The sequence below is a fragment of the Stenella coeruleoalba genome (assembly GCF_951394435.1).
Source record: "Stenella coeruleoalba genome assembly, chromosome: 6".
NCBI lineage: Eukaryota > Metazoa > Chordata > Mammalia > Artiodactyla > Delphinidae > Stenella > Stenella coeruleoalba.
The window spans coordinates 116,620,499-116,647,532 of record NC_137151.1 but is presented as its reverse complement, the minus strand read 5'-3'; the positions used below and the strand labels follow the sequence as shown (position 1 = coordinate 116,647,532).

The 27,034-nt window shown below is 39.8% G+C and overlaps 2 protein-coding genes across 10 annotated transcripts in view; one reads left to right on the top strand and one right to left on the bottom strand.

The window, feature by feature from the left end:
* COL4A3 (collagen type IV alpha 3 chain) overlaps positions 1-16,896 on the bottom strand; it is a 133,628-nt gene extending 116,732 nt beyond the window's left edge. For all 5 annotated transcript variants that reach the window (XM_079925423.1, XM_079925426.1, XM_079925428.1 and 2 more), the window contains exon 1: positions 16,688-16,896. In XM_079925423.1, the coding sequence (XP_079781549.1) occupies positions 16,688-16,774 (87 nt within the window). In that variant the 5' untranslated portion in view covers positions 16,775-16,896. The remainder of the gene's footprint in view (positions 1-16,687) is intronic.
* Positions 16,897-16,926: 30 nt separating this feature from the next.
* COL4A4 (collagen type IV alpha 4 chain) overlaps positions 16,927-27,034 on the top strand; it is a 138,670-nt gene continuing 128,562 nt past the window's right edge. For 4 of the 5 annotated variants that reach the window (XM_079925437.1, XM_079925438.1, XM_079925436.1 and 1 more), the window contains exon 1: positions 17,330-17,466. The gene's annotated coding sequence lies outside the window, so the exon portion shown is untranslated. Of the gene's footprint in view, positions 17,064-17,329; positions 17,467-27,034 lie in introns of those variants that run through there. The other variant, XM_079925434.1, reaches the window with a different exon arrangement.

The window sequence follows — 27,034 nt, the reverse complement described above, 5'->3', positions numbered from 1 at the left end:
GTGGACTGAGTTATATAATGATTGAGTTTCTATCATCTCAAACAAGTTTGGGTCTGTGAAAAAGTTTTACATGAGAAAAGGGGCCTCCGATTAAAAATGATGAATTCAGTGTTGAGGGAGAAACTATGATTGGAATTAACAGTCTCTTAATTTTATTCTAACGCATAGCTATGAACGCTTGTATTTCTCTACAAGGCCCCACAGATGGACAGTGGGAGATCATCTCCTGGGGTCGTGGTTCACTGTGGTGGTTTTGATGAACATGATCATCTTCAATTTGCTTACTGTTAGAACTACCACTCTAATTTTATTTATTTATTTATTTTTTTGCGGTACGCGGGCCTTTCGCTGCTGTGGCCTCTCCCGTTGCGGAGCACAGGCTCCAGACATGCAGGCTCAGCGGCCATGGCCCACGGGCCCAGCCGCTCCGCGGCATGTGGGACCTTCCCGGACCGGGGCACGAACCCGTGTCCCCTGCATCGGCAGGTGGACTCTCAACCACTGCGCCACCAGGGAAGCCCTACCACTCTAATTTTAGAAACAAAAAGCACCATCCTTCTTCATAGTGAATAAACAGGAAAACTCTAGGCCAAGAAAAGCTTATAATAACAATGAAGAACCCACTGTATTTAGACCAATTCAGTGATTTACTCAAATGAGAAAGCACAGCATTTTCACATGTAAAAACAAGTCTGGCTTTAGCGAAGTTTTTCTGACTGCTACTTTCTGAAAGTGAACTTTATTGAAATAGACTCCCAAGTAAATCATTTACAGTATGTTAGTGGGTGGATGTTGAGAGTCATTGGTATTAGTCTCCTGGTTTTACAGCAGAAAATGCTAAATACATTGCATTCACGTTAACTTGCTTAAAGAAAAGTTCTTGAATCCTGTGTGTGATGATTCAAGAGGGGTCTGACTGATACTGTGTTTCAGTAGGTGCAGGTCAAAATTTCCATCTTCCTCTTTTACAAAATCGTGAGTTTTCAGGTCTTTTCTTTATTTCAATTCTGTTTTTCTCTGCACTGTTATTTGCATATGAGATTATAATGCAGTCATTATATAATCTACTTCTGGGATTATAATGTACTATAATGTTTATCAAGTTACTGCTCAACTTGATATAAGGAAATCAACTTAGTTCTAATTTAGATGCATGGTTTAAACCCGATTGGCCTTCAAGACACCTAAAAAAAATCTAATGGATTCTTGGCCCAAATGTCACCTGCTGGGAGGTCATAAAAATGCATGAGAGAGGCATGAGGAGATAGGGTAGGTAGAGTGAAATTGAGAGAAAAAAAATATCATTGATATTGACTGGAAATAGCTCATTCTCTCCAAATGCTTAGAATGATCTAAAACCAATGGGATGTGCTATAGGGAGGGTTAATGGAGATCTTTGAGTCTAACCTCATTCTAGGTTTACAGCTGAGGGCGAGGGTGGAGGGGTCACTGAGAAATGGTGGGCTGACTGAGGTGAGCATCTTTAAATCTAACACTAGGCTGACTCCAGGTCTATTCCCTAACAAGGAGAATAACTGGTAAACCCCATATTTAATCTGTGGCCATTAGCTGTGTATCTCATTCTCAGATCTGTGTTCTAAGAAAATCCTGACTCTATTCAAGATATTCATTTTCGGGCAGAACTGAGATCACTAGAATTCAGTGAGAGATTGGTAGATCGTTGCAGAAATGATGTTGGGAAAATTGGCTAGTTTGGAGAAATTTTAAAAATTTATATCCTTTGCTCACATCATACACCAAATATTTTGGATTAAATTAAAAAATAAGATAGAACTTATATCAAAATGTTTACTCTAGTTACATTCACATGATAGAATTTGGCATAATTTTGTTTTCTTTTTGCTTAGTATTTAAACTATGTCTATTGTTGGACAAGTAGAACTTGTATAAAAAAAGAAAAACATAATGCCAGTTGATCTAATTAATAGTTCTAACAATATATGAGTCTGTTATAAAAAGAAATTATAAAGAGTCAAGAATTCTTCATAGTTTTGTTTATAACATCAAAAATTTAGGTTAGGGCTTCCCTGGTGGCGCAGTGGTTGAGAGTCCGCCTGCCGATGCAGGGGACACGGGTTCGTGCCCCGGTCCGGGAAGATCCCACATGCCGCGGAGCGGCTGGGCCCGTGAGCCATGGCCGCTGAGCCTGCGCATCCGGAGCCTGTGCTCCACAACGGGGGAGGCCACAACAGTGAGAGGCCCGCGTACAGCAAAAACAAAAACAAAAACAAAAACAAACAAACAAACAAAAATTAGGTTAAATTATGGTATATAAACATGATGAAATGGTATGCATTAATTTTTAAAAGATATTTATTGATGTGAGAAAATACTAGCAATATAATGTCAAAAAAGCAGGATACAAAATGCCATATGCTGTATGACCTTATTTTTATACAAATATACCAAAATATTAACACTGGCTACCTCTAGGTTCTTATGTTAGGAGTACTTTTTGTTTTGCTTTGTTTTTATACTTATATATCTTGAATGTTCACAAATGGGCACATATAGTACTTTTACTGTTAGGAAAAAAAGCAACATAGAAAAAATATTTTTGTAGGTCTGATAACTGGTTCTAGCAACTTCATCTTGAAACTCCTCAAGGATCAATCCTCTGTTTGAAAGATAGTCCAAGAGTTTCCTTAGCACAATACATTGCATCTAAGGTGCTCAGTGAATGTGCACAAAATGAATTTACACTTTCTACCCTGTTGCAGCTGATTACCCATTAACAGAATTTGAGGGAGGCTGTGTGTCAAAGCTGGTTACATGGCTTTTCTTTTAAAGACAGGCCCCAAAGCCTATATTTTAAAGATAAGAAAGGAACAAATTATTAATCTGAAATGCTATCCAGGACTATCCCTGTAATTAACAGGTATTTTAGTTGAGGTATTTGGCAAGTCACCAGAAAAGTGATGAAATCATCGCTTGAGTTTTAGCATTAGTATTTACATGGGATGTAAAGTCAATAAACTGTTCATTTTTTGGTGGAGACAGTGCTAAGGGAGGATGCCATTTCTGCTGATGTTTCCAAATAATGTTATTAGAAAATACCAGCAGCAAAGAATGCACTGAATAATATTTTTGAAAATAAGAAACTCCTTAATACATTCCAGGAAGTTGATACTAGGTCACAACATAATAGGAGAATTAAATGAGTATAAGAAACATATTTGGACTACTGCTTTCCTGATATTGAAACTCATTCCTGTCTCAATACTACTTGGCATTTGTAGCATGCTTTTACTGTGTGCAAAATGTGTTCCATTGTATTATTTCTGGAGCTAGGAGAGAGAGGTTTTATTACCACGTTTTATGATTGAGGAAATGAAGAGTCTTGGAATTCAAGTGATTTGCCCCAGACTGTCACAACAGTGTCTTCCTGCTGGCACGGGATGAGGGGTTCTTACTACTGCCCAGTGTTGCCTCATTGGATGGCAGGGAGCCTCAGATGTCCTTACCTGCAGGACTGCTCTCTTAGGGTCTGGAGATGTTGCTTGTTCCAGTCTCATGGGCTCTGAATGCTTCATCTCCAAGAGGTCTCAGCAGGTCTCAGTGAGCAGAAACTCTGACTAGTTCTGTGGGCACAGCCCCAGGCACATGCAGGACTGGATAAATCAATCCCTTGGCTTTCTCCAGCCTTATCTGCAGCAACTAGAGAGCGTTGGCATCTTCAGGAGCACATAGTCTGGCTTCCAATCAGTAGGAACCTTATCTCATGAGATTTCAGATACAGTATTGTTCTTAGATTTTTTTTAAGATTTTTTTTTGATGTGGACCATTTTTAAAGTCTTTACTGAATTTGTTACAATATTGCTTCTGTTTTATGTTTTGTTTTTTTGGCCACGAGGCACGTGGGATCTTAGCTCCCCGACCAGGGATCAAACCCTCACCCCCCCCCCCCACCCCCCGCGCTGGAAGGCATAGTCTCAACCACTGGACCGCCAGGGACGTCCCTGTTCTTAGTTTTTATCACTTTTTGGAAGGGACTGTGGAATCCAGTCCATGTGCGTAAACCTTGCGGGCACAGCTGCCGAACGCTGACCAGAGCTCCAGCTGAGACAGAGGCTAGAAGGTGAAAATACCACCGGTAACTCTATGAGCTGCTTTCTGCACTCATTCCAACCTTAGTTTTAGTACTCTACTTTGAGGAGAAGCTATGTGTTTAAGCCACCGAAATCTTACTATTTCTGGCTCCATTGCCATCACACACTTGCTTTATATACAGCCTGTGTGTTCGATGTTCTGTACATTTGCGGACCTTTATTCTTCCTTCCCAACTCCACTTAAATTTCGCTTTTGCATATTTGCCCTGTTACAGCATGTATAATTTTATTGCTATTGTCTGCATATTTATCTAAACCCCTCACTTGGTGACATATTCCATAAAGGGAGGAGGGGCTGTGTTGGTTTTATCTTTGTTCCCATCGTCTTGCTGACTTAATGAATGAAGCATTCAATATTTCTCTTGAACCACAAATAAGTGTTGGCAAGGATGTGGAGAAAAGGGAACCCTTGTACACTGTTGGTGGGATGTAAATTGGTGCAGCCACTATGGAGAACAGTATGGAGGCTCCTCAAAAACTAAAAATAGAACCACTATATGATCCAGCAATTCCACTCCTGGGTACATAGACAAAGAAAATGAAAACATTAATTGGAAAAGATACATGCATCCCAATGTGCATAGCAGCATTGTTTACAATACAAGATATGGAAGCAACCTAAGAGTCCATCAACAAATGCATGAATAAAGAAGATATGGTATATATATACACAATGGAATACTACTCAGCCATAAAAAAGAATGAAATTTTGCCATTTGCAATAACATGGATGGACCTGGAAGGTATTAAGCTTATTGAAATAAGTCAGACAGAGAAAGACAAAATACTGTATGTTATCACTTATATATGAAATCTAAAAAATAAAACAAACATTGACTATAACAAAAAATAAACAGATTCACAGATATAGAGAATAAACTAGTGGTTACTAGTGGGAAGAGGGCAGGGGAGAAGGGCATGTTAGGGGTAGGGGATTGAAAGGTGCAAACTATCAGGTATAAAATAAATAAGCTACAAGGATATATTGTACATCAAGGGAATATAGCCAATATGTTATAATATCTATAAATGGACTATAATATTAAAAAATATTCATCTGAAAAATAATGCTTTATTTTTATGCCAAAGGATCAAAAGATCTGTTAATTCTTTATCAACCTTTTTGTTTTAGTGTTTAATAAAATGTACATCCAATTCTATAAACATTCATTGAGGACCAGTAATACTAAGTGTGTTGTCAAGAGCTGGAATAACAAAGATGGGAAAGACACCTGTCTGCAAGAAGTCCAGTAGGGAAAGCGACATGGAAATAGGTTAAATCCTTTCTAGATTGGCAAGATAATTAATACTTCAGTAAATAAAGGTATTCCGTTGGTGTTTTGATTGTAAAAGGATAGCGGTGTCAGGAATCATTCATTCTGGATAACTGAAGCATTTAAAAAATCAATCGTGGGACTTCCCTGGCGGTCCAGTGTTTAAGACTCCACGCTCACAATGCAGGGGGCGCGTGTTCGATAACTCCTTGGGGAACTAAGATCCCTCATGCCATGTGGTGTGGCCAAAAAATAAATAACTAAATAAAAAAATCAATCTTTTCTCAAATAGTACTTAGTTATTTAAATGATGGATAAAGTGGCATCTGACACTCTTTTTCCATTATCTGTGATGTTTTTGGTAGTAAAAAGACCTACTGAAGAGCCCTAATAAGCATAACTCCAAATTCTAAATCCACTCCCTCCACTGACTTGATGAATGCTCTTCCGTCAGACCGTCATCTGTAAATCAGAAATGATATCACCTTGCCATCTAACTCTCAGAAAAGCACAAAATCAGACACTTGATAAGAAACCAACTACACACAAAATTATTTAAAATGTAATTTTAGTGAATGTTTATCTCCAAGGAGTTCCATTGTAACATTATTTCTAAAGAATTGGAAATAACCAAAATATTCAGTAGAAGGGCATTACTGAAATAAGTTACGGTACCACCTATAATGAAGTACTCTGTAGACATTTAAAATGATATTTGCAATAATTAAAGACTCAGAAAACTTTTTCCAGTCTATTCTTAGGTGAAAAAAAAGTAGAATGAAAAAAAACGTCTGGAAGGAAATAGACCAAAATGTTAACAGTAATATCTATGGGCAATATGATTATGGATAATTTTTATATTTCTTTTTGTACTTTTAAACACTTTCCAGATTTTGCACTACCCGTACAACTTCTTATTTTTAAAGCCAGCATGTGAATTCTTCAGCTTTCCCAATTTCATACATAAATAAACAGCATAAAATTATCCTATCATCTGGTTAAACAAAGAAAATGAATATTAGTCTTGTTGACTCTTCCCAGACACTCTTCCCTTTGTCATTTGATTCAAAGGGATAATATTGAAGATTTCTCAACTTTCCACTTTGTAGAACTTTTTGTTTGAAAAGTTCATGTAACAGCAAAATATACTGGTGGGAAAAAAATCCAGTGACCTGACTGTTTTGTCTACATAATGATAAACCTCCCAAGGTTTCTAAATAACTTGAACTTATTTTTAAATATGGGGATCACTTCTCTAAGAAACCGATTTAGAGAGACAATCTAATTAACAAACATCAATCTTAAAGATTAAAAATGGAAAATTCCCAACTTACCCCAAAACTACTGTCAGAAAAATAAAATATTTTTATATGGTTACATTTTAAATAGCTCTGAAAATTACACTTTTAAAAAAAAAATTAAATCTTAACCTTATTTCTATTTTATGTATGTTCAAAATGTATATATATATATATATATATATATATTTTCACATCTTTATTGGAGTATAATTGCTTTACAGTAGTGTGTTAGTTTCTGCTTTATAACAAAGTGAATCAGCTATACATATACATATATCCCCATATCTCCTCCCTCTTGCGTCTCCCTGAAAATTACACTTTTGGGGGGGGCCATTATCTCCCTACAACAATTAACATAAAAATTCTGAAAATATAAGCTACTCTTTAAATATATTTGTGTGTATATTTATATGTACACACACATACAGACATACATAATACCTACCATGATATGTGGAAATATTTTTTGATAGTCTGATCTTGTATATACAGAGCATTACACCATGGACTGGATTTTTTTCATGAACTGGATTTTTAACCTTCCTCTGTTTGTACATAAATAATTATCAGATTAACTGCACAATTAACAGGGACAGACTGAGCGACTGCTACACTGGTCTAGACTGGTTCTCCTCCCTTCCTCTCTTTCTGATTTTCAAGGCACCAGAATCCAAAGAGAAAGCACCAACAAGACTTGTTTCCTGCTTGGTTACTTCACCTTTACATAGGCTGGGTTCCCAAGGACAGAACAGCCAACCCTCTCCAGGGGTCAGCCATATAAATCTTTAAAATAGGGGTCATGTCACCATCCTTCTGAAACACTCCGGCACCAATCACATCACAGTTTGAAGGACCCTCCAGTGTCCTTATCAAGGCCGGTACAGTTCTCAGACAATAATATGCCCAGGAATCCCTTGGATTGGTTAAAATGCGGATTCCAGTTGGGGAGGTCTGGGGCGGAGCCCGACATGACATTCTGTCTTCCTAACCTACACCCAGGGGAGGCTGGTGTTACTGGTCATTTGATTGAGGAGGTCTCCAGGTCCTTAACTGGGTTTCATCCTTCCCTGGCCTAGAGCCTTCCCTGGACTGGGCCTATGTCAGCTGAGACAGGGACTCTTCGGCTCAGCTTTACCTCCTCACAGCCACATTTGGCAAATTTAGACCCGTCTCGGTGAGGTTGAGAAGAAGATGAAGAGACAGGAGCAGAAGAAGGTTTTCATCACATCACTTTACATGTGGGCCCATTACCAAGCCCCAGTGTGAATCTGTTACTCATCCATGACTAATGTGCCAACTGTCCTGCGAGTAGCGTAAACACATGCATTGTGTCTTTTTTGTTAAAATACAAATTTGTTGAGTGCAGACACTAAAATCATACCATGATCAACTACATACAGGCCTGTGGACTTACCCCACCCTATTCTGCAAGCAATTTTCCATCCTTAATTAGCAGGACCGCCATGAGCTGGCCCTCTCTGGGGCCCCTGATGCCCTGCTTCCCATCCCTCATCCACCTCTAACAAAGTACTCAGCATATTCCGTCAGGCGCATGCGTTCCCTTGGTGGTGAGTAAATAAACTCAGCTTTTTTTTCTCCCTTAAAAAAAAAAGTTCTCTTGGTCTTGGTTTTATTCTCTGACCACCCAGGAGCCATAAAATTGGAAGTGTCTCACCTCTCCTCACTGTCCAGAGGTCCTGGACCATATTCCTCAGTGCTTCCCAAGGCACTCTCCATGCTGTTTCCCTAGGCCTTAGCCTCTATGCTGCTCCCTCAGAAAGGCGGGTCCCGACCACCACTAGCTACAGTAGAACCTCTTCTTCTCCATCACCACATCCCATTCTCTCCCAGCAGGTACCAAAATCCATAGCTGCACATTTGTTTACTGAGCTCTTGTTTCTCTCACCTATTCCACTAGAATCCCAAATCCATCATGGCCAGGGAGTCAGGCTGTTTGGTTTATCCCCAGCACCTTGCCATGTGCCTGTGTCTCTGTCCTATTCTCTCCTTCCTGCTTTTATTAACGATAACAAATTGACTGTAGCTAGAATCTAAAAGCTGGGTACTTATTTTGTACTAAAAACTGTACTGAGCACTTTACCTGTAATAGATACAGTACCATCATTTTCAGATAGGGAAGCTAGTTTGCTTTTGGAAGCAACTTGTTCAGGGTAACACCCTGTTACCTGGCTGAAGTCTAGTGACAATTTAGTCTAGACGAAAGGCTAGGTGTGGCATGATGGTGTTCAATATATTTCTCACCTTCTCTATTTCTTTGGCCAAGTGTTTGCTGTTTTTGTGATGTTTCTTCAATTCTTTATGCACATAACTTACTCATATTTTGATAATGGATCACTATAATTAAATTTGTACGAGTGGTAATTTGTTTCGCTTTAAGCATTGTAGTCAAGGCCAACTATCTTAATTTTCTGGAGAAAAAGTTGCATACATATTCAGGCACAACCCATGCTGATTTATTGTCTTAAATTAAAGTTTATCATTTTGCCACATGTTTATTTCTTATGGTAAATAAACAAAATGTGTTCCATCCAGAGGTAAGTCCTTATGGACTGTAACCCTCTCTCATATCTGGATGCCATTTACCTAGATCTTTGCTGTCCAGAATGGTGCCCACATGTGGCCATAGACACTTGAAATGTAGTTAGATTGAAAGGTTCTAAAAATGCAAAATAGGCACCAGATTTTGCAAACTTAATAAGAAAAAAGGATTGTAAATATCCATTAATGTTTTTAATAGTGATTACATGTTGCAACAATACTGTTATGGATCTTTAGAATAAATAAAATCTGTTAAAGTTAATTTCACCTGTTGCTTTTTCTTTTTTAATGTGTCTACTGGAAAATTTAAAATTACATATGTGGCTCCTAGTTATGGCTCACAGTATATTTCTATTGGGTGACATGGACATAGATATTTGTTTATCTGAACTTATGAAAGTGAGTTAAGTGGAAAATTATAAAGCTGATATAATTTAATTCAGTCTTGGCTAGAAAATGTACCTGAAGCCAGAGGTCTTAATTGGCGGTTACAGGAAGAACCCCAGGAGGAATGGGAAGACTGACACGGGTGTTTAGAGAAGACAAGAGCCAATGATTAGATCTTGTGGGATGAAGTAGAACTTGGGGTAAGATGCTTTCTTATCAGATCTTTAGAGATGAGGACAACTCTGAGAGGTTAAGTTCAAGGCCGTGGTGGTGGTAGGGCTGATAACGTAACATGTCTACTCTGTTAAGAAGTTGATATAATTTTGGTTTCCTTATTTTCTCAAACTGAAAACAGAGGTGAAATAAATGACCTATGGTGAAAGTCTGTTATGATTCAAAAGTTTAGACTGAGGCTGGATATAAACTTTGTAGAACAGAAATGCTCTGAGCACCATGTGTTTGAAAAATCATTGACTCCGTGGTGGATGGCTGCTTTTTGGCTGAAGGCCATGACATGAGTGTGGTTAACTGCACATGGCTGAAGGACCACAAGGCGTATGCAGACCAGACTGCCCTGCTGTCAGACTCATACACTTATAGGTTTGAGGGTCTTAACAATTGTAATATCTAACAAAGTTAATCTTAGTCATAGGTAACACTAAGCAGTTATTACTTTGTTCTGGGTAACACGGCCATAATGATAAGGGAAATACAAAGACAAATTGCATTTAATTCACAGATTTTCCATGGACAATGCCTGAAAACATACCAAGGACCGAAACCCCAGAGAAATGCTAAAGGAGAAAGACCCTTAGTCTGGTTAGAGAGACAAAGCTGGCGGCTTTGCTGTGTGGTCTTGACCCTGCCCCACCTCATCAAATATGAGTCTAGCATGTTTGGAGGAAGTGGGTAGTAGGAGGGGACTGGAGGAGGGTGACCCTGAGAACAGGAAAGGAAACACCTTTGGTGCGCCCCTCCCCCCAGATCATTACTACATCAGTCCATCTTAGTGGGGAAAATCCCCTGGAAGCCTCAGAACTCCTTTGCTCCTTTTTCTTCCGGGGCAGGACAGCTCCAATCTGGGAGCAAGCTGTGATGACAGAGAGGCTTATTTTCCCCAAATTTCTCATGTACATAGTCTTCCTACGGATGAGAGTCAATCAACAGACTGAAGAAACAAGATAGACTCCCAAACCTTGAAATCATACAAAAAGAATCAGAAAGATAATACAAATAAGTGCAAAATGACTAAAGTCATAAAAAAGAGGGGAAAACCCCTACAAAAAAGACCAAAAAAAACAAACCCTAACAAGTCAGAAAACCCCAGACAGACTTAGACTCCAAAAAGCACATCTAGAAATACGAATAGTCATTGAAATTAAAATTTAATGAATAAAAATAATCATATGTAACATTTATTGGATGATTACTATGTGACAGGCATGGTAAAGTATGTGTTGTATGTGCTAAATCATCTGATCCTCATAAAATCCTGAGGTGAGTCTCTTACTTCCAGTTTAAGATGAGGAAACTGAGACAAAAATTTTTAAAAAGCTGGTAGTTAACAGACCTGGGGTTATAGCCATTGTTGAATGGTTCCAGAGTTCTTTTCCATCATGGAAAGTTACAGTAGATTGAAAATCTACTGAACATTACAAACAGCAGGAGAGAGAATTAAACTTTGAAAGATGGATGTGAGGACATGTCGCAGGATACAGCATGGAGGGAGCAGCATGTGAAACAAAAGCTCAACACGTTACAATTTGGTCTCAAATACAACTGATGATGGGTCTCCTGGAGAGGCTGTGAGAACCTCTGCACTTTAGGACCGTTCTTCTGGGGGCAGAAGAGAAGAATTTATCCAATGGCTTCCATCTCCCACTGATCAGAGATTTGCCCTGCAGGTGCTAATGCCCTGCACTTCCGGGGTGCAACAGGAAGACGTGGAAGAGAGTCTCAAGGAACACGAGGCTGTGCCTGTGTGAAGTCTGTGGCCAAGCTGACCACTGGGGGAGAAAGTGCCCAGAGCCCAGGAGCAAGGAGAGGCCAAGCGGAGCTGAGTGGCACAGGAAAGGTTATCTGACATAAGAAGGAAGGAGAACTGGAGGACGAGAATGAGAAGGCCCAGCTAGCATCCTGAGAATGCCAGGAGTAGAGACAGAGTGAGGAAGGAGAAATATAAGAAAGGAATGTCTGAGAATGTTCAAGATTTGATGAAAAAGAGAGAATCTCAGGTTAAATATCCACTGAGTAGGATTTATAAAAAACACATGTGTACCTGTATCACAATTTTAATAACATGATAAAAATCTTGACCTAATTGACATATGTAGAAATCTTTGAAGTCAAAATATCATCTCAAAATAAAAATAAAAATTAAAAAATAATAATAAAAATAAAAGAGAAAAAAATATATCATCTCTACCACAATTCAGTGAAAAAAATAACTAGAAAATTTCTGTATGTTTGGAAATTAAGAAATAAACAGTTAAATAACCAATAAGACAAAGGAAAAAATTAGAAAAGATTTTGAACTTAATGATATTAAAATTTGTATGATGCAGCTAATACAGTGTTTTGGGGGAAACTTTTTAGCCTTAAATGCATTTGAACTATTCAAAGTTGCTTGATCAAAGCCAAAACATAAAATTCAACTATGTTTTGCTGTATCTTTACCAGTTAAACTATAAAATTTAAAAAGTATATACCATTTCTAATATAATAGCACTAAAAAATGTCAAATACTTAGAAATCAAAAAAACAGAAAACTCTAAAATGCTGGGAGAAATTAAAGCCCTAAATAAACAGACTCATGTAAGAATACAAACAGATCATACATGAATGAGTTCTTGGTACACATGTTTGCAGATGTAACACTGAAAAACAGTGAGAGAAAGGATGGACTGTTCAATAAATAATGTTGGGACAGTTCATTTTCTATATGGAAAAAGATAAAATTATAATCCTGGAAGTAGAAAACAATTCCAGGATTATGAGTCTTAAATGTAAAAGAATTAAACTGTAATTTTTTTTAAACGTAGGAGAACATTTTTACAATCCCAGGGAAGGAAAGGATCTCTTCAACAAGACGCAAAACACAAAATCAAGGAAATCAAGGAAAAGATGGATAAGTTTGAGATTATAGTGAAAAATATTATACATTAAGGTACCAATAACTAAATGCAAATATAAACCAAAGATTGGAATGAAATACTTGCTGCACATTTAAATAGCAAAATTTCAGTACCCAAATATATAAATAGCTTCTAATTAATTAGCAACAAAAAGGCAAAGGCCACAAAAGATAAATATGCAAAGACTTGTTCACGCAATTCACTCGGAGAGAACTATAGACTGTCAATCAAAATATGCTAAGATTCCTAAACTCACTAGTCAAAACACGATCCTATTTCACACCCATTAACATCTAAGCACACCAAGTTTTGCTGAGGATATAGGGAAACAGGTACTCTGGCACGATGTTGGTACAATCCTTTTGGAGTCAATTTGACAATTCCTAAAAAATTTAAAATACGCTTTCTCTTATAACCCTCTGAATTCCACGTAGGAATTCAAAATCTAGTTGTCACGATGGTACATATACAAAGATATAAATTCCAACTCTGTAAGCTGAAAGCATGGAAACAAATTCGCTGCGTTTAGGCAGATGGAAAAATAAACTGCTTTATTTATGTAACTGGATACTATGCTCTCACATCTATATGTATATAAACAAATCGCATCTCTATGTATCAACATGGATAAAATCCAAAAACATCATACTGACTGATACAAGCAAGCTCCAATAGGTATGTATCATGTGAAACCATTTATTACATTTGAAGGACCACAAAACAATAATATTTATTTTTTATGGTTACTAACACACACACACACACACACACACACACACACACACACACACACTCACACATACACACATATCCATGGAGTATAAATATAAAACCATGCATGGAAGATGAGGCAAAGGAGGTGTTTAGGACTTTCTGTATTTATCTGTTATTTTCCTAAGGGGAGAGATGTGAGAACAAACAGGTCAAAACTTATTAATACTTGCTTAATCTCAAGGGTGGATACATTGGAGTCTGTTACATTACTTTCTGTTTGTTTGAAATGTTTCTTAATTCAACTTAATTTTTTTTTTTTTTTAGATTTAAAAACCAAATCAGTTGAGAAGTCTCCTCCCTAAATGCAGCTGTTATTCAGCTCCTGATACTTGATTTCTGCCTTGTCTGGAATTTTAAGTTAAAAAGGGGAAGGATAAACCATGATATCTCAAACCATGAATCTCACCTTCTCTAGATATCAGAGAAGGAGCTTTCCCTCTCACTCTTCTCCCAGACCTGTTGCCTGAGGCAACAGCACAGTGCCTCCCAGTTTCAAGTTGATGAGCTGGGCCTGGTAATAGCTATAAAACCTGGGGATGTGCTGAACAGCCAGGCCTGGAACCGAATGCCTGCAGGCAAGCAGCAGAGGGATTTTACGCAGGGCTCTTCAGAGCAAATTGTGTGGGTGGACAGTTCCACCCCGGCTGAACTCAGAATAAGGGGTGAACAGCACTCCTATTTCTTTGAGAAATGCTAACATAAAATTACAGGAATTTAGAGCAAAATATGTCCTTAACTATGCAGCACAAAGTTGATAAATATTATGTCCCAAAGACTACATTTAGCTCTCACTTATACAGAGTTTGTTCCTTTTTCCTAACATTTAGAAATTGAGAGATTTCTCATGGAAACTAGATTACCAGCTTCTTTTCTGAAAAAGCTGGATTCTGGTATTACTGAGTCTGAATTCTAGAATGTCAACAATTAGCTGGCCCTGAAGACTGCCCCCTACCTCAAAGCCTCACTCAATTAACCTTATCTACTGGCTCCATGAGGGGTTTCAACTCCCTCGTTTTACAGATAAGACTGAGGCTCAGAGAGGTCAAGAGGCTTGCACAGCATCAGAGCTACCCCGTGGAGGGAGGCATGCTGGCACTGTGCCAACCAGTTATCAGTTAATTTGCTGTGATTCCATTTTTCTACACGATGAGGGTACGTTTCATGATTTCTAATGACATCGTCTGTGTAACTGAGCAAAGTTTTAACAGAGACTTACTTCAAGGGCTGTTAAAAATAATATGAATGGATTAATTGTAGAATCAGCAGAAAGCCTCCAAGATTTGGCCAAACTCAAGACAGAAAAATTCTTATGTAAAAAATAATAAGGGAATATGACAGTATGATTGAAAATTGGTATGACTAGAGGTTGAATGATTACAGAGGATCACTTTTTCAGGCTGATCTTTACCGGTGTGTAATTCTTCCCCTCTTTCTCCACCGTCCCTAATCTCCCCTCTTCTTTGAACTCTAGAAGAATGTGCAAACCCTGCTCTGGAACTCTTCCCCAGCCCTTCCCACGACATACATACACTTCCTTTAGTTTTTTTTAGTTGTTGGATTTGTTCCTGGATTAATGCTGGTAGACATTCAATACTGACTTAGATGAGTTCTAACCATCATGCCCAGAAGTACTGAGCTACCTGGGTTGGGCATTCTTAGTCTATGCAAAGCACATTTTTGTTAGAACTATAACTACATGAAGGGATTACATGGATTACAAAATCCTTTAGAATATAAAACACTAAATAGCCTAAATGTAAATTGGTAGGGGAATGGCTCAATTAACTTTGGCATATTCATATCATGGAAAACTATACAATAATGCAATAAGGCAAAAAGAAAAGAGGTAGATCTATCTCAAATACTGTCATGGGGAGACATGTAGGATGCAAAAGGATATATACAGCATAGGTATATGGTATCGATTATGTTAAAAAATACAAACAAAAAACACATATTGTTTGTAGGTCCATATATGAATACATAAATGCCTAGAAAAATGTCTGAAAAGAAACACAAAGTGGCGAGAGTGGATATATTTCTTTAGACAGGGTGGGGTAAGGTATGGAGGTGATCAAAGGGGGTTTTAGCTTCACCTGTAATGTCATAATTTAAAATTTAACTTAAATGGAAAATACTTGTATTTCCTGTGACTGAAAGTTTGAAAAACATTTTCACGCTAACACATATTTATGTGACTATTAATTTCCAATCACAATTTTAATCATGAAATTTGAAAAACATCTGATCATTCTGGGAAACGAAACTTACACTGCGTTGTCATCCCAGATTAAGTTTTCTGTGTAAAAGTCACAGAAGGCGGCTGAAAAGTTACATTGCACTTTTACCAGTTAAAATCAAGTAAGTCAACTCCAGGAGTCATAACAGTTTTGAGGACACTAATTTATCTTCGCAAAGAATAAGAAATATACGGGTGGATATAAATGAATCCAGGAGCTCTCAAATTTTGAATAGAAATCACAGCGACAGATTGCTTAATTTATCCTAACATGAGTTCTATTTCTAAGGTGCTATTAAATTTTCAGTGACGGCATTTGCTTTTCTCAACAAAACTGATGGAACACTTGAGGGCAAGTATTGACAAGGAGGAAAAGCGAGCCCCAGAGAGGTCAGAGTTCAGTGTGAGGTGACATCTAGGAAGTGGCAGGGCTGGGACTCCAGCCCTCTGTCCTCTCTGCCAGGCCATGTGCCTGCTCTGATTCACCGGTGTGACATCGCGCGTCTGTATATCCCGTGTTCTCAAGCGCTCATCCCTGGAGATTATCTATCTTTCCACATCTCTATATCTACCTGCCTGCATATCTATCTATCTATCTATCTATCATCCGTCTACCTACCTACTTACCTATCTACCTCTGTCAGGGCCTTCTCCATCCCTGACCCCTAGGAGCCCTCCAAGCCTCCTCCTCGCCCCTCCCTCCAGCCCCGCGCATTCCACCTGTTCCCGTGCATCCCCGCTTGCCCCCGTCCCCACGCTGCCCCCCGAGGTGTCTGCTTGGCGCCCGCAGTCACCGCACGCATCAGCAGAGGGTGAAGGGCAGCGCCCCCGCGGGCGGGGCCGGCCTGTCGGAGGACGCGGGGTGGGGGTCGCATCGCCGCGTACTCACCTTGCCGGCAGTGGGCGCGGCCACCAGGAGCACCAGCTGAAGCAGAAGCAGCAGCGCCGGCGGCCTCGGCGCCGTCCCAGGGCGCATCGTGGGCGTCCGCTAGGAGCCCCGGCGTGTCCAGGGCCCCGCAGGCTCTTGGGCCGCCGCGTGCCCTGCGCGGCGCGGGTTGAGGGGCCCGGCTGTGAAGCTAGCCTGGCCCGCCCGCCCGGGGCGGGTTTTGTAGGGCTCAGCCTCCCCACCGAGGCTTCAAGGGAGGGAAGAAGTGGCTTAGGTCCCGCCCCCGTTCCCCCTCCCAGCCAACTCACCGGGAGATGTCCCTCCGACCCAGGAAGCGTGCCAGGAGGCTGTGAGAAAGGGCTGCGCGCCTGCGGGGCAGGTGGGTGCGGGGCCAGGGTCAGGGGTTAAAGAGGTGACGCTCCCAAGGTTCAGGGGCCTAGGCGGGGCAAGGGGCTGCGAGTCGGAGGTGGGGGGTTTGGGGGGTGAGCGTTGTGGAGGCGGCGGAGCACGGGGGAGGGAGTGGCCAGCGGCCCTGCTCAGATTAAGCGGGAGGCGCGCCGGGCGTCTGCACTCGCGCGGCCCCGCTCGCTCCGGCTCCCGGCCGCTGCCGTCTCGCCTCTTTCCCCTTCTCAACGCGTCTCCAATCCGGCAGCCGCCGGACCCGGCGGTGAGCGCGTGGGGAAGAGGCAGCCGAGTCGCCCGCGGAATTGGGCGCGGTGGGAGGTGCGCGCCGCGCGGGCGGGCGCAGTCGTGGCTCCCGGGGCGGCGGGCGTCCCCACGAGGTAAGGTGCCCCCGACCCAGTCTGGGCGATGGATGGCAGCCCCAGGGCCCGGGCCACCCGCCTGGAAGCGCGGGCGGTGGAGGGAGCGTGGCATCCCAGGGTGGGGCGCGCGGGCTGGCGGGCGGGGCGGGGGAGCTGGGCTGGGGGTCACCAGACGAGAGCTTGTCTGGCTCCCGGCTTGTCTGCCTGGGCTTGAACTGGGCGCTGTGTGTTTTGATTAATTTGGAGGCTCGAGTTACCAGCCTGGCAGTCTGGGCACAACGAAATGCCAAGAGCAAGAGGCAGCTGAGGGTAAAGAGAAAGCCCATCCATTCTATTTTCTGCCGCGTTGAACTGGCTTTTTCACGTTAAATCTTATCTGCGGAAATGCAGGGAAAGCCAAGAGCCAACTTTGTCGGGGTGTCTCCCTCCTGAGAGGGCCCTTCTCGGAGGTGGCCTTGGACGCAAACGTGCAATATCTGGCTTGTTAGGGCACCGTCCTCAGAGCAGGGCTCGTGCCCTTTTCTTGTGCCACTGACCACATTGGATCTGATGAAGCATTTAGATCCTTCTTAGAATAATTCAGTTATCAGAATCAGTTTAACTTTGAATAAATTATCAAAGTATTAAAGTCATGATATAGTAACATAGGTGCATCATTATTATTGCACTAAATACCTAGATCTAACAGCAGATCTATTAAACAATTGTAATCTCAAAGTACTGATGACTGCAAAACTGAAATGTGACGTGAAAATACCAGTGGGTGCAAACTCTCAAGAACTGCTAATACTATTGTGGTTTGTTAGCTGTTTTCATAACTGAAGGAAATGCTGAACTTCCAGGAAAGTTTAGTGAAAGTAGAGATGTAATATTTGTTCCCATCTAAGTTCACAGACCACCTGAATTCCATCTCCAGGTTAAGAACCGCTACTTTGGATCAGCGTTGCTGATGTAGTCGGTCATCAAACACACAGTGTGAAATATGTGGTTTGGTCACTGATTGTGGAGAACCATTTGCTTGCAATTAGAATGTGTATTAGACCTATGTAGCTATGTAGGTTGGCGAAACCCTGACAGTGAGTGAATGGAGATGCACACCCCCCTTTTTGGTTGTAGAGTGAACATTATACACTTCCCTCTGTTTATATATATATATATATATATATATATATATATATGTATTTATTTATTTTTGGCTGAGTTGGGCTTTCGTTGCTGTGCACGGGCTTTCTCTAGTTGCAGCAAGCGGGGGCTGCTCTTCATTGCGGTGCGCGGGCTTCTCATCGTGGTGGCTTCTCTTGTTGCAGAGCACGGGCTCTAGAGCGCGGGCTCAGTAGCTGTGGCTCACAGGCTTAGTTGCTCTGCGGCATGTGGGATCTTCCCGGACCAGGGCTCCAACCCGTGTCCCCTGCATTGGCAGGCGGATTCTTAACCACTGCACCACCAGGGAAGCCCCTTCCCCCTGTTTTTTATGCCAGTGATTGTCAACTCTGGCTGTGTATTAGAATCTCCTAAGGAGCCTCTAAAAATCCTGAAACATCCCAAGTCAGTTACACTGGACTCCCCAGCAGTAGGACTCAGGTATCTGTATTTAAAGCTCTCTGGAGATTACCATGTGCAACCAAATTTGAGAGCCACTGTTTTCCATGCATAGTTCAGTTAGTTGCATTGAATCAGGGACTCTTCTTCATAGAATAATAAAAAGGACATGTATTAAACTCTTTATTAAGTCCTGTGAGTGCCCAGACCACAGATGTTGCTGTGTGGTATATAGTAGCTTCTCGCCATTGATAGGGAGGGTTCTTGTGGAACCTTCTCCTGCCATCCTTATTAGATAGGACATCAGGTGCTCTGTTGATAAAATAACAGTGTCCAAGAATTCTGAGGCATATGACAATCTTGCATGAACTGACATTACTTCCTGGACAAAAAAAAAAAACAACCCTCAATGCTAGAGTTAAATTTTCCTTCTTTTTGCTGAATTCCAGAAGATTTTTTAATTTGGATTTCAATTGCCTTTGAAATGAAACCAAGTCATTCTGATAAAGACTTGGCTTTATCGACTTTAGAAAGGGGAGGCAGCAGTCAACTGCAAGTCACTTCCAACACTGCAAAAGAGCAGGAAAGAAACTTGTGATGTAACCACAGCAAGGAGGAAGCAGTGGTTGAGAGTATGGTCTCTGGAGTAGACTCTAGATTTTGAATCTTTTCCACACTTACTCATGTGGCTTGGGGTCTTCTCTTCTATAAAGCGGGCATAATCAGGGTACCCACCTCAGAGAACTGTAGGAATCTAATTCAGTAATCCATTAGAAGTCCTTTGTCCAGGGTCTTCATAAAACAGTCACATACTGGAATCTGATTCTCCAGTTTTGTAAAGGAAAACAAAGGAAGCTGATGAGAAATAGTGGCACAGGGTAGAGATGCTTTTCTCAGCTCAGCAGTGAAGTGGCAAGAGTCAAGCATACTCCACCAGCTCCCTTGAGGTCAATAGACTCTTAAGTCATCTGGAACCTTGCTGCTTGGCCTCCCTGGGAGCCGCAGCTTTGGCATCCTGGAGAGCTGGTTAGAAATGCAGAAGGGATCTCAGGCACCACCCCAGACCCACTGAATTAGAGCCTTTTTTCACCAAGCTCTCCAGATGGTTAAACGTTGAGAAGTGGCTTGCCTGTGAGTCAGGTTTAACCAAACCCCCTCCTCACTCCCCACATATATACACTCTGCTTTAGTACAATGTTGGTATGTTCACTAGGTGTTAATTAACCAGAAGTTTTGATTTTTAAAAAACAGTCTTAGAGTCAAGAGAGTTTCCCAGTTGGTTCTTGAAATGTGATAAAACTAAAGGAAAGTGAGGATGGTTCTCTTTTTGTAAGTACAAAGGACACACAAATCTCTGCTTTTGATTTGGTGCCAGGTAAGGGTTTTGAACAAAGGGAAATGGTAATGGCCTTTGACAAGCCCTGTCTTATTGTTTTTGCCCCCTTTTCATAATCACAATATCATGTCTGTTTTTCGCACAGTGCTTAAATGTGTAATGCTTGCTTCCCTACTTTTGAAGGCTGACTCCAATAGGACAGTGGACTTTTTGGTGTTCTTTAATGTTATTGAATGAATGAAGTTGTTTATTATTTGCTGAACGAATGAAGCTGGATGACTTGACAGATTCACTCAGGATTCACACCCAGGTCTGATTTCTTCCAAAGCTTATGATCTTTCTATAGCCTTCCCTGTGTAGGGATGTGCCTCAGCTTTTGATGTGATGTACTTTGCCAGGCTGCCTGTAGCTTCTCCTTTAATCTTTTAAAAAGATTAAATTTAATCTTAATTACATTTTAAGTTAATCTTTTTTTTAACTTCATCTCCCCACTTAGTCATCTCTCTTCTTTCAAGAACCTTCTCTTTTCAACACCTCTAAAACAATTAGACTCGGGTTCTTTTACAATCTCGGAGTCATTTTCAACTCGCCATTACATCTCCAGATTCTTTCTCCTCTTTTCTAAGATCATGGCCCCTGTCCCAGTGCCTGCACTTATCATCTGTGGATTACGGTAGCCTTCTAGCTAGTCCCCTGCAGATTCTTCCCTTTGAAATCCACCTTCTATGTTATTGTCAGAATAAAAGTGCACATTGTGTCAGAAGGAACAGGTTACTTTGGGGGCAGTTACAAACAACCCCCGAATTTCAGAGGCTTACATAACAAGACTTTTCTTATCCCTTTACAGTGAGTATTCATCACAGGGTGTGGGGAGGTGAGAAAGGGGGAGGGGCTCTGCTTATCATAACTACTCAGGAACCTCATGGAAATTCCCACTCAAGGTAGTTTTCTCTGATCTCTTCCAAAGGGGAAGAGAATGCGGCAAATCAAAAACTGCTCTAACAGCTGCCACCTGGGTGTGACACTCGATACATCTACTTCACCATCTCGTTGACCAAACTGGTCACTTCATTTTGAAAGTGATGGGGAAATAATCTACCACATGCCTGAAAGAGCTCTGGAAATATTTGATGAATGTTAGTAATGCTCATCACATCCATCGTGTAACTCGCTTATTTTAAAACTTCCAGAAGCTCCTCTTTTTCTTTACAGCTTATTTCACACTTCTTAGGATAGAAGAGAGTGGTCCAAAGTCAACTTGTGAAAAATCTCCTGTGTCACCCCATACTTCTCAAGTTCACCGTACAGCCTTCTTTACCTCACGCTTTTGTACTTGCCATTCCCTGCACCTTGAGGGACCTCCCTTTCGGTCTGTCTGGTGCAACCCTTGAATTTTGAGACCTAGATCAAAGGTCAGAGATCATGGTCTCTGTGAAGACCTTTGTCCAATCCTTTATTATGGATCACAGAAACAGTGTCATGTATTTTACTCTTCCACACTACAAGGCCTTTGAGGGCAGGTACAGAGATTAATTTTTTTAATATAGTAACTGCGGCATTTAAAAATAAATTTATTGAGGTTTCATTTATGTACCCAAATCTGTACCTAGTTAAAGTACACAATTCATGGAGTTTCACAGATGCATACAGCCTGTGAAATCAATAGCATGGTCCTGATACAGAGCTTTTCCATCACTCCCTGAAGTTTCCTCCTGTCCCGTTTCAGTCCATCTCTCACTCCCTGTCCATTCCCAGGCAACCACTGATCTGTTTCCTGTCGCTGTAGGTTGGTTAGCATTTTCTAGAATTTTATGTAAATGGAGTCGTACAGTGTGTACCCTTTGGTGTCTGGGTTCTTTGGCTCAACAGAACAATACTGAGATTGATCCATGTTACGTGTATCAGCAGTTTGTTCTGTTCTATAGCTGAGTAAAATTCCATTGTATGGACATCGCTTTTTTAAAGATCCAGTTACCTGTAGGACATTTGAATTGTTTCCAGTTTGGGGCTACTAGAATACAGCTACTATGACTATTTTTGTACAAGGCTTTGTGTGGACATGTGTTTCCACTTCTCTTGAATAAATACCTAGGAGCGAAATGGCTGGACCGTAGGGTAGATGTATATTTAATCATAAAAGAAAGAGTTTTCCAAAGTAGCTGTATCTTCATTCTCATCAGCAATGTATGAGAGTTCCAGTTCCTCCATGTATTTTTGGTGCCTTCTTTTGGTATTGCCAACTTTTTAAATTTTAGCTATTGAAATGGTTACACAGTGGCAGTTAACGTGCTTTTGATTTCTCTAATAACTAGAGATGTTGAACATCTTTTCATGTACTTATTAACCGTTCAGAGAACTTTCGTGAAGTGTCTGCTCAGCTCTGTTCCCCATTTAAAAAATTGGTTGTTGTTCTTACCGTTGAGTCATAATAGCTACTTATATATTCTGGATACAAGATCTTTGCCAGATGTATATATTTTGAAGATTTCTCCCATTCTGTGGCTTTTCTTTTCATTTCCTTATTGGTGTCTTTTGAAGAGCAAATGTTTTTATTTTGATGAAGCTTGATTTATCAACCTTTTCCTTATGGTTTGTGCTTTTCCTGTTATCTGAGAAATCTTCACCTATGCTAACATTGCAAAGATTCTTCTTTGTTTTCTTCTTTTATAGTATTTTTACATTTAGATCCATGATCCATTTTGAGTTAATTTGGGAGTATGGCGTTAGGTAAGGATCTATTTTCTAACATTTTTTTCTGTATGGATATCGGGTTGTTCCAACACTATTTGTTGACTTTTTCTGTTAAATTGCCTTGGCACCTTCATGGAAAATCATTTGATCATCTCTGTTTGGGCCTTTTTGTTCTATTGATCTACACATCTCTTTTTTTTTTTTTTTTTTTTACCAATACCATATTGTTCTTATTACTATAGCTTTATAGCAGATCTTGGACTCAGGTAATATAAGTCCTCCAACTTTATTGCTCTTTTTAAAAATAGCTAATGCTATCCTAGTTCATTTGTGTTTACATAAATATGTAATTTGCTTTGCTAATATTGTGTTAAGGAGTGTCGTATTTATGTTCATTAAAGATATTGGTCTGTAGTTTTCTTGTAATATCCTTGTCTGTTTGGTACCTGAGTAATACTAAGCTTGTGACCAACGTTCTCTCTTCTATTTTCTGAAAGAGTGTGTGACGAATTGGTATTATTTCCATCTTAAATACCTGATAGAATTCACCAGTGAGGCCAACTGGTCCCGGAGTTTTCCTTGGGGAAGGTTTTTAACTACAAATTTAATTAATTATGAATTTAACTGTTATAGGGTTATTCAGATTTTCTATTGCTTCTTGTGCCAGTTTTGATAATTAGCATCTTTCATGAAATGTGTTCATTTCTTATACATTGCCAAGTTTATTTGTCTATATATCTGTAGTGGTTTCCTCTTTGTCATTTATGACATTGGTAATTTGTCAAGTTAATCTATTTTATTTACCTTTTCAAAAAAAAACAACCACTTTGGGTTTTATTGATTTCTCTTTATTGCTTGAGTATTTTCTCCGTTATTGATTTCCTCTTCTATCTTTATTATTTCCTACCTTTTACTTTAGGTTTAATTTGCTCTCCTTCTCTTAGTTTCCTAGGATAGGAACTTATAATTGATGATTAGACTTTTCTCTTTTCCTAATGTACACATTTATAGATCTAGTTTCTTTCTCTGCTCTGGGTAGGTTGTATCCCATAAGTTTTGATATGTTGTTTTCATTATCATTTAGTTCAAATTATTTTCTTCTTTGGCCCATGGGTTACTTGGGGTGGATTAATTTCTAAATATTTTGAACTTTCCTATATGTTTTATTGTTGAGTTCTAATTTAATTCTCTGCAAGATTTTAGTCTTTTGAAATCTGTTGAGACTTGTTTTATGTTTTATTATATAATTAGTTTATCTTGGTGAACATACCATATCTACTTGAAAAGGATATATACTCTGCGGTTGTTGGGTGTAGTGTTATATATAAATAAATTAGGGCAAGGTAGTTGATAGTGTTGTTCAGATCTTCTGTGTCTTGACTGATATTTTCTACCTTGTTCTATCAGTTACCAAGAGAAGAGTTATTCTCCAACTATGTTTGAGAATTTATTTATTTCTCCCTTTAGTTTTTCAGTTTTTGCTTCATGTATTTTGAAATTCTGCTCTGAAGCCCATATGTTTGTAATATTTATTGATTTCTGATATATTAACTTTTTGATCATTATTGTCACTTTCCATCTTGAGGTCTCTTTTATGTGCTATTAATATAGCTCGTCCACCTTCTGAGATGGCCCACACTCTGTGGAGTGTGTCTCTCTGTAAATAAATCCACTTGTTACCTTAAAAATATATAGGTAGCTCATCTGCTTTCCTTATGCTTACGGTTTGTGTGGTGTATCTTTTTTCAGCCTTTTGTTTTCAATCTATTTGTGTCTTTTAATTTAAATTGTGTATCTTGTAGGCAGCATATACTTGGATTTTTCTTTTTTCTATTTTAAATCCAATATCTTGCCTTTAAATAGGAGTTTTTAGTGCATTTTCATGTAGTTGCTATAGTTGTTTTTAGGTCTGCCATCTCTCCATTTACTTTTTATCTATCTCATCCGTTTTTTGTTTCTTTTCTTCTTCCTAGCATTGTTTTGTGTTAATCAAATATTTTTTAGTGTTCCATTTAAATTTTTTTTGACTTCTAGTTATATCTCTCTGCATTGTTGTTAGTGGTTACTTTAGTGATTATAATATGCATCTTTAACTTTACCCAATCTACTTAAAAGTGATATTGAATTTTTGAATTCAGTTGAATTCAAATTGAATTCAGTAAGTTGAAAATTTGATTTACCGAATATTGAGTTCAGGTAAATCAAATTCACTTTTGTATCCATAGTGCCTAGTGCCTAGCATGGCATTTGATACAAAATGGGAAACTGACATATATTGACAGATATTTCTTGAATGAATAATAATCATAGGTGTTTTTTATGTTGTATCAAAGTTATATAGAGATGATTCCAAAAAAAATTTTTTTTTGGTTAATGCCAGGCTAGTTAATAGAAAATCACTTTAAATTTTAACCGTTATTATATATTTAGTGGATTTGAATTTACAAATCCTGTAATTTTCTTATGTAGTTAAGATTCTATGTATTATTTTGTTTCATTCCCATATGTGTAAAGTTGTAGTTGTAAAAATTTAACATAGACCTCTTCTTATCCTTAATTTCTGAAGTTTCAAAAATTTCTCATTTTCAAATTTTAGTGGGGAAATAATCTTACTTTAATAATGGAATTCTTTGTGGTTCTGTGAAACTTCCACCCACGGATTGTCTTGGCCATTCTGCCCACATGACATCCGTATCCAGTACACAGCACATTCTCTTGGCTTTGCTCAGTTATTTTCCAATGTGTAAATTTGACGCTGAAACACTAACTGTGTTTTATGGTCTGTAGCAGACTACGAGATGGCATAGTTTTGAAGCCCAGGTTTGAGGGATGCCCTTGAATCTTTTATTAGGTTCCAGAGTGGCAGAAGCATTCCTAGAGGAGTCTAGCTCCAGGTCTTGTCCTATAGGGAGGAAGCCACTAGGAGACTCAGTCTCTAGAACCAACTCCTGCCGGAAGCAAGGCAAACAGGGGTGGGCACAAGACAGGATGCAACCATGAGGAAAAGCAGGTGGTTAAGCTCTCCTTAGAAAGGGCCCAGGATTCACACCAAGGCGGTTCTCCTTCCCCACTGAGACAAAGCTTTTCTCCTCTCTTGGAACCAATTGGACACCTGCCCCAGTATTTCTGTTTAACCTTAAAAGTTCATTTGAACACTTTTGTGAAATCTCTCTCTCTCTCTTTCTCTCTCTCTCTCTTTTTTTTTTGGCTTACATATCTGCCTGAAATGCTTTAACTTTCCTATAATCTAGTTAGAAATGGTGCCTTAAGATCTCCAACTGTCCTACAGGAGTTCTAGAGTTGAAATTCCAAACATAAAGACCTTCACAGGAGAACTCTAGTTTTCTGGGATTCATGGGAAACTGAATGTCTATGTATCACAGTGCACTGTTTTTTTTGGGTTTTTTTTACATCTTTATTGGAATATAATTGCTTTACATTGGTGTGTTAGTTTCTTCTTTATAGCAAAGTGAATCAGTTATACATATGTTCCCATATCTCTTCCCTCTTGCGTCTCCCTCCCTCCCACCCTCCCTATCCCACCCCTCTAGGTGGTCACAAAGCACCGAGCTGATCTCCCTGTGCTATGCAGCTGCTCCCCACTAGCTATCTATTTTACGTTTGGTAGTGTATACATGTCCATGCGTCTCTCTCGCTTTGTCACAGCTTACCCTTCCCCCTCCCCATATCCTCAAGTCCATTCTCTAGTAGGTCTGTGTCTTTATTCCACAGTGCACTGTTGCATTTATAAATGACTTTCCCTGCTACTACTATATTGAAGGGTAAAGTTGTTCTTTCCGGAGACGAATTCCCCGAAACTTACCCATGAATTTTGAAGCTGTGCAGTGTAGTGGTTAATAAGGGAAACTTTAGAGTTTGAGCCCTGGAAATGTCTCATACTAACTGTCATTATTTGTAAAAGGACATAGTCATATTACTTACCTTGTGGGGTTATTGTGAAGATTGAAGATCTGTGTTAAACCTTTAGCACAGGGCTTAGCATATAAGTTGCCTGCTGAA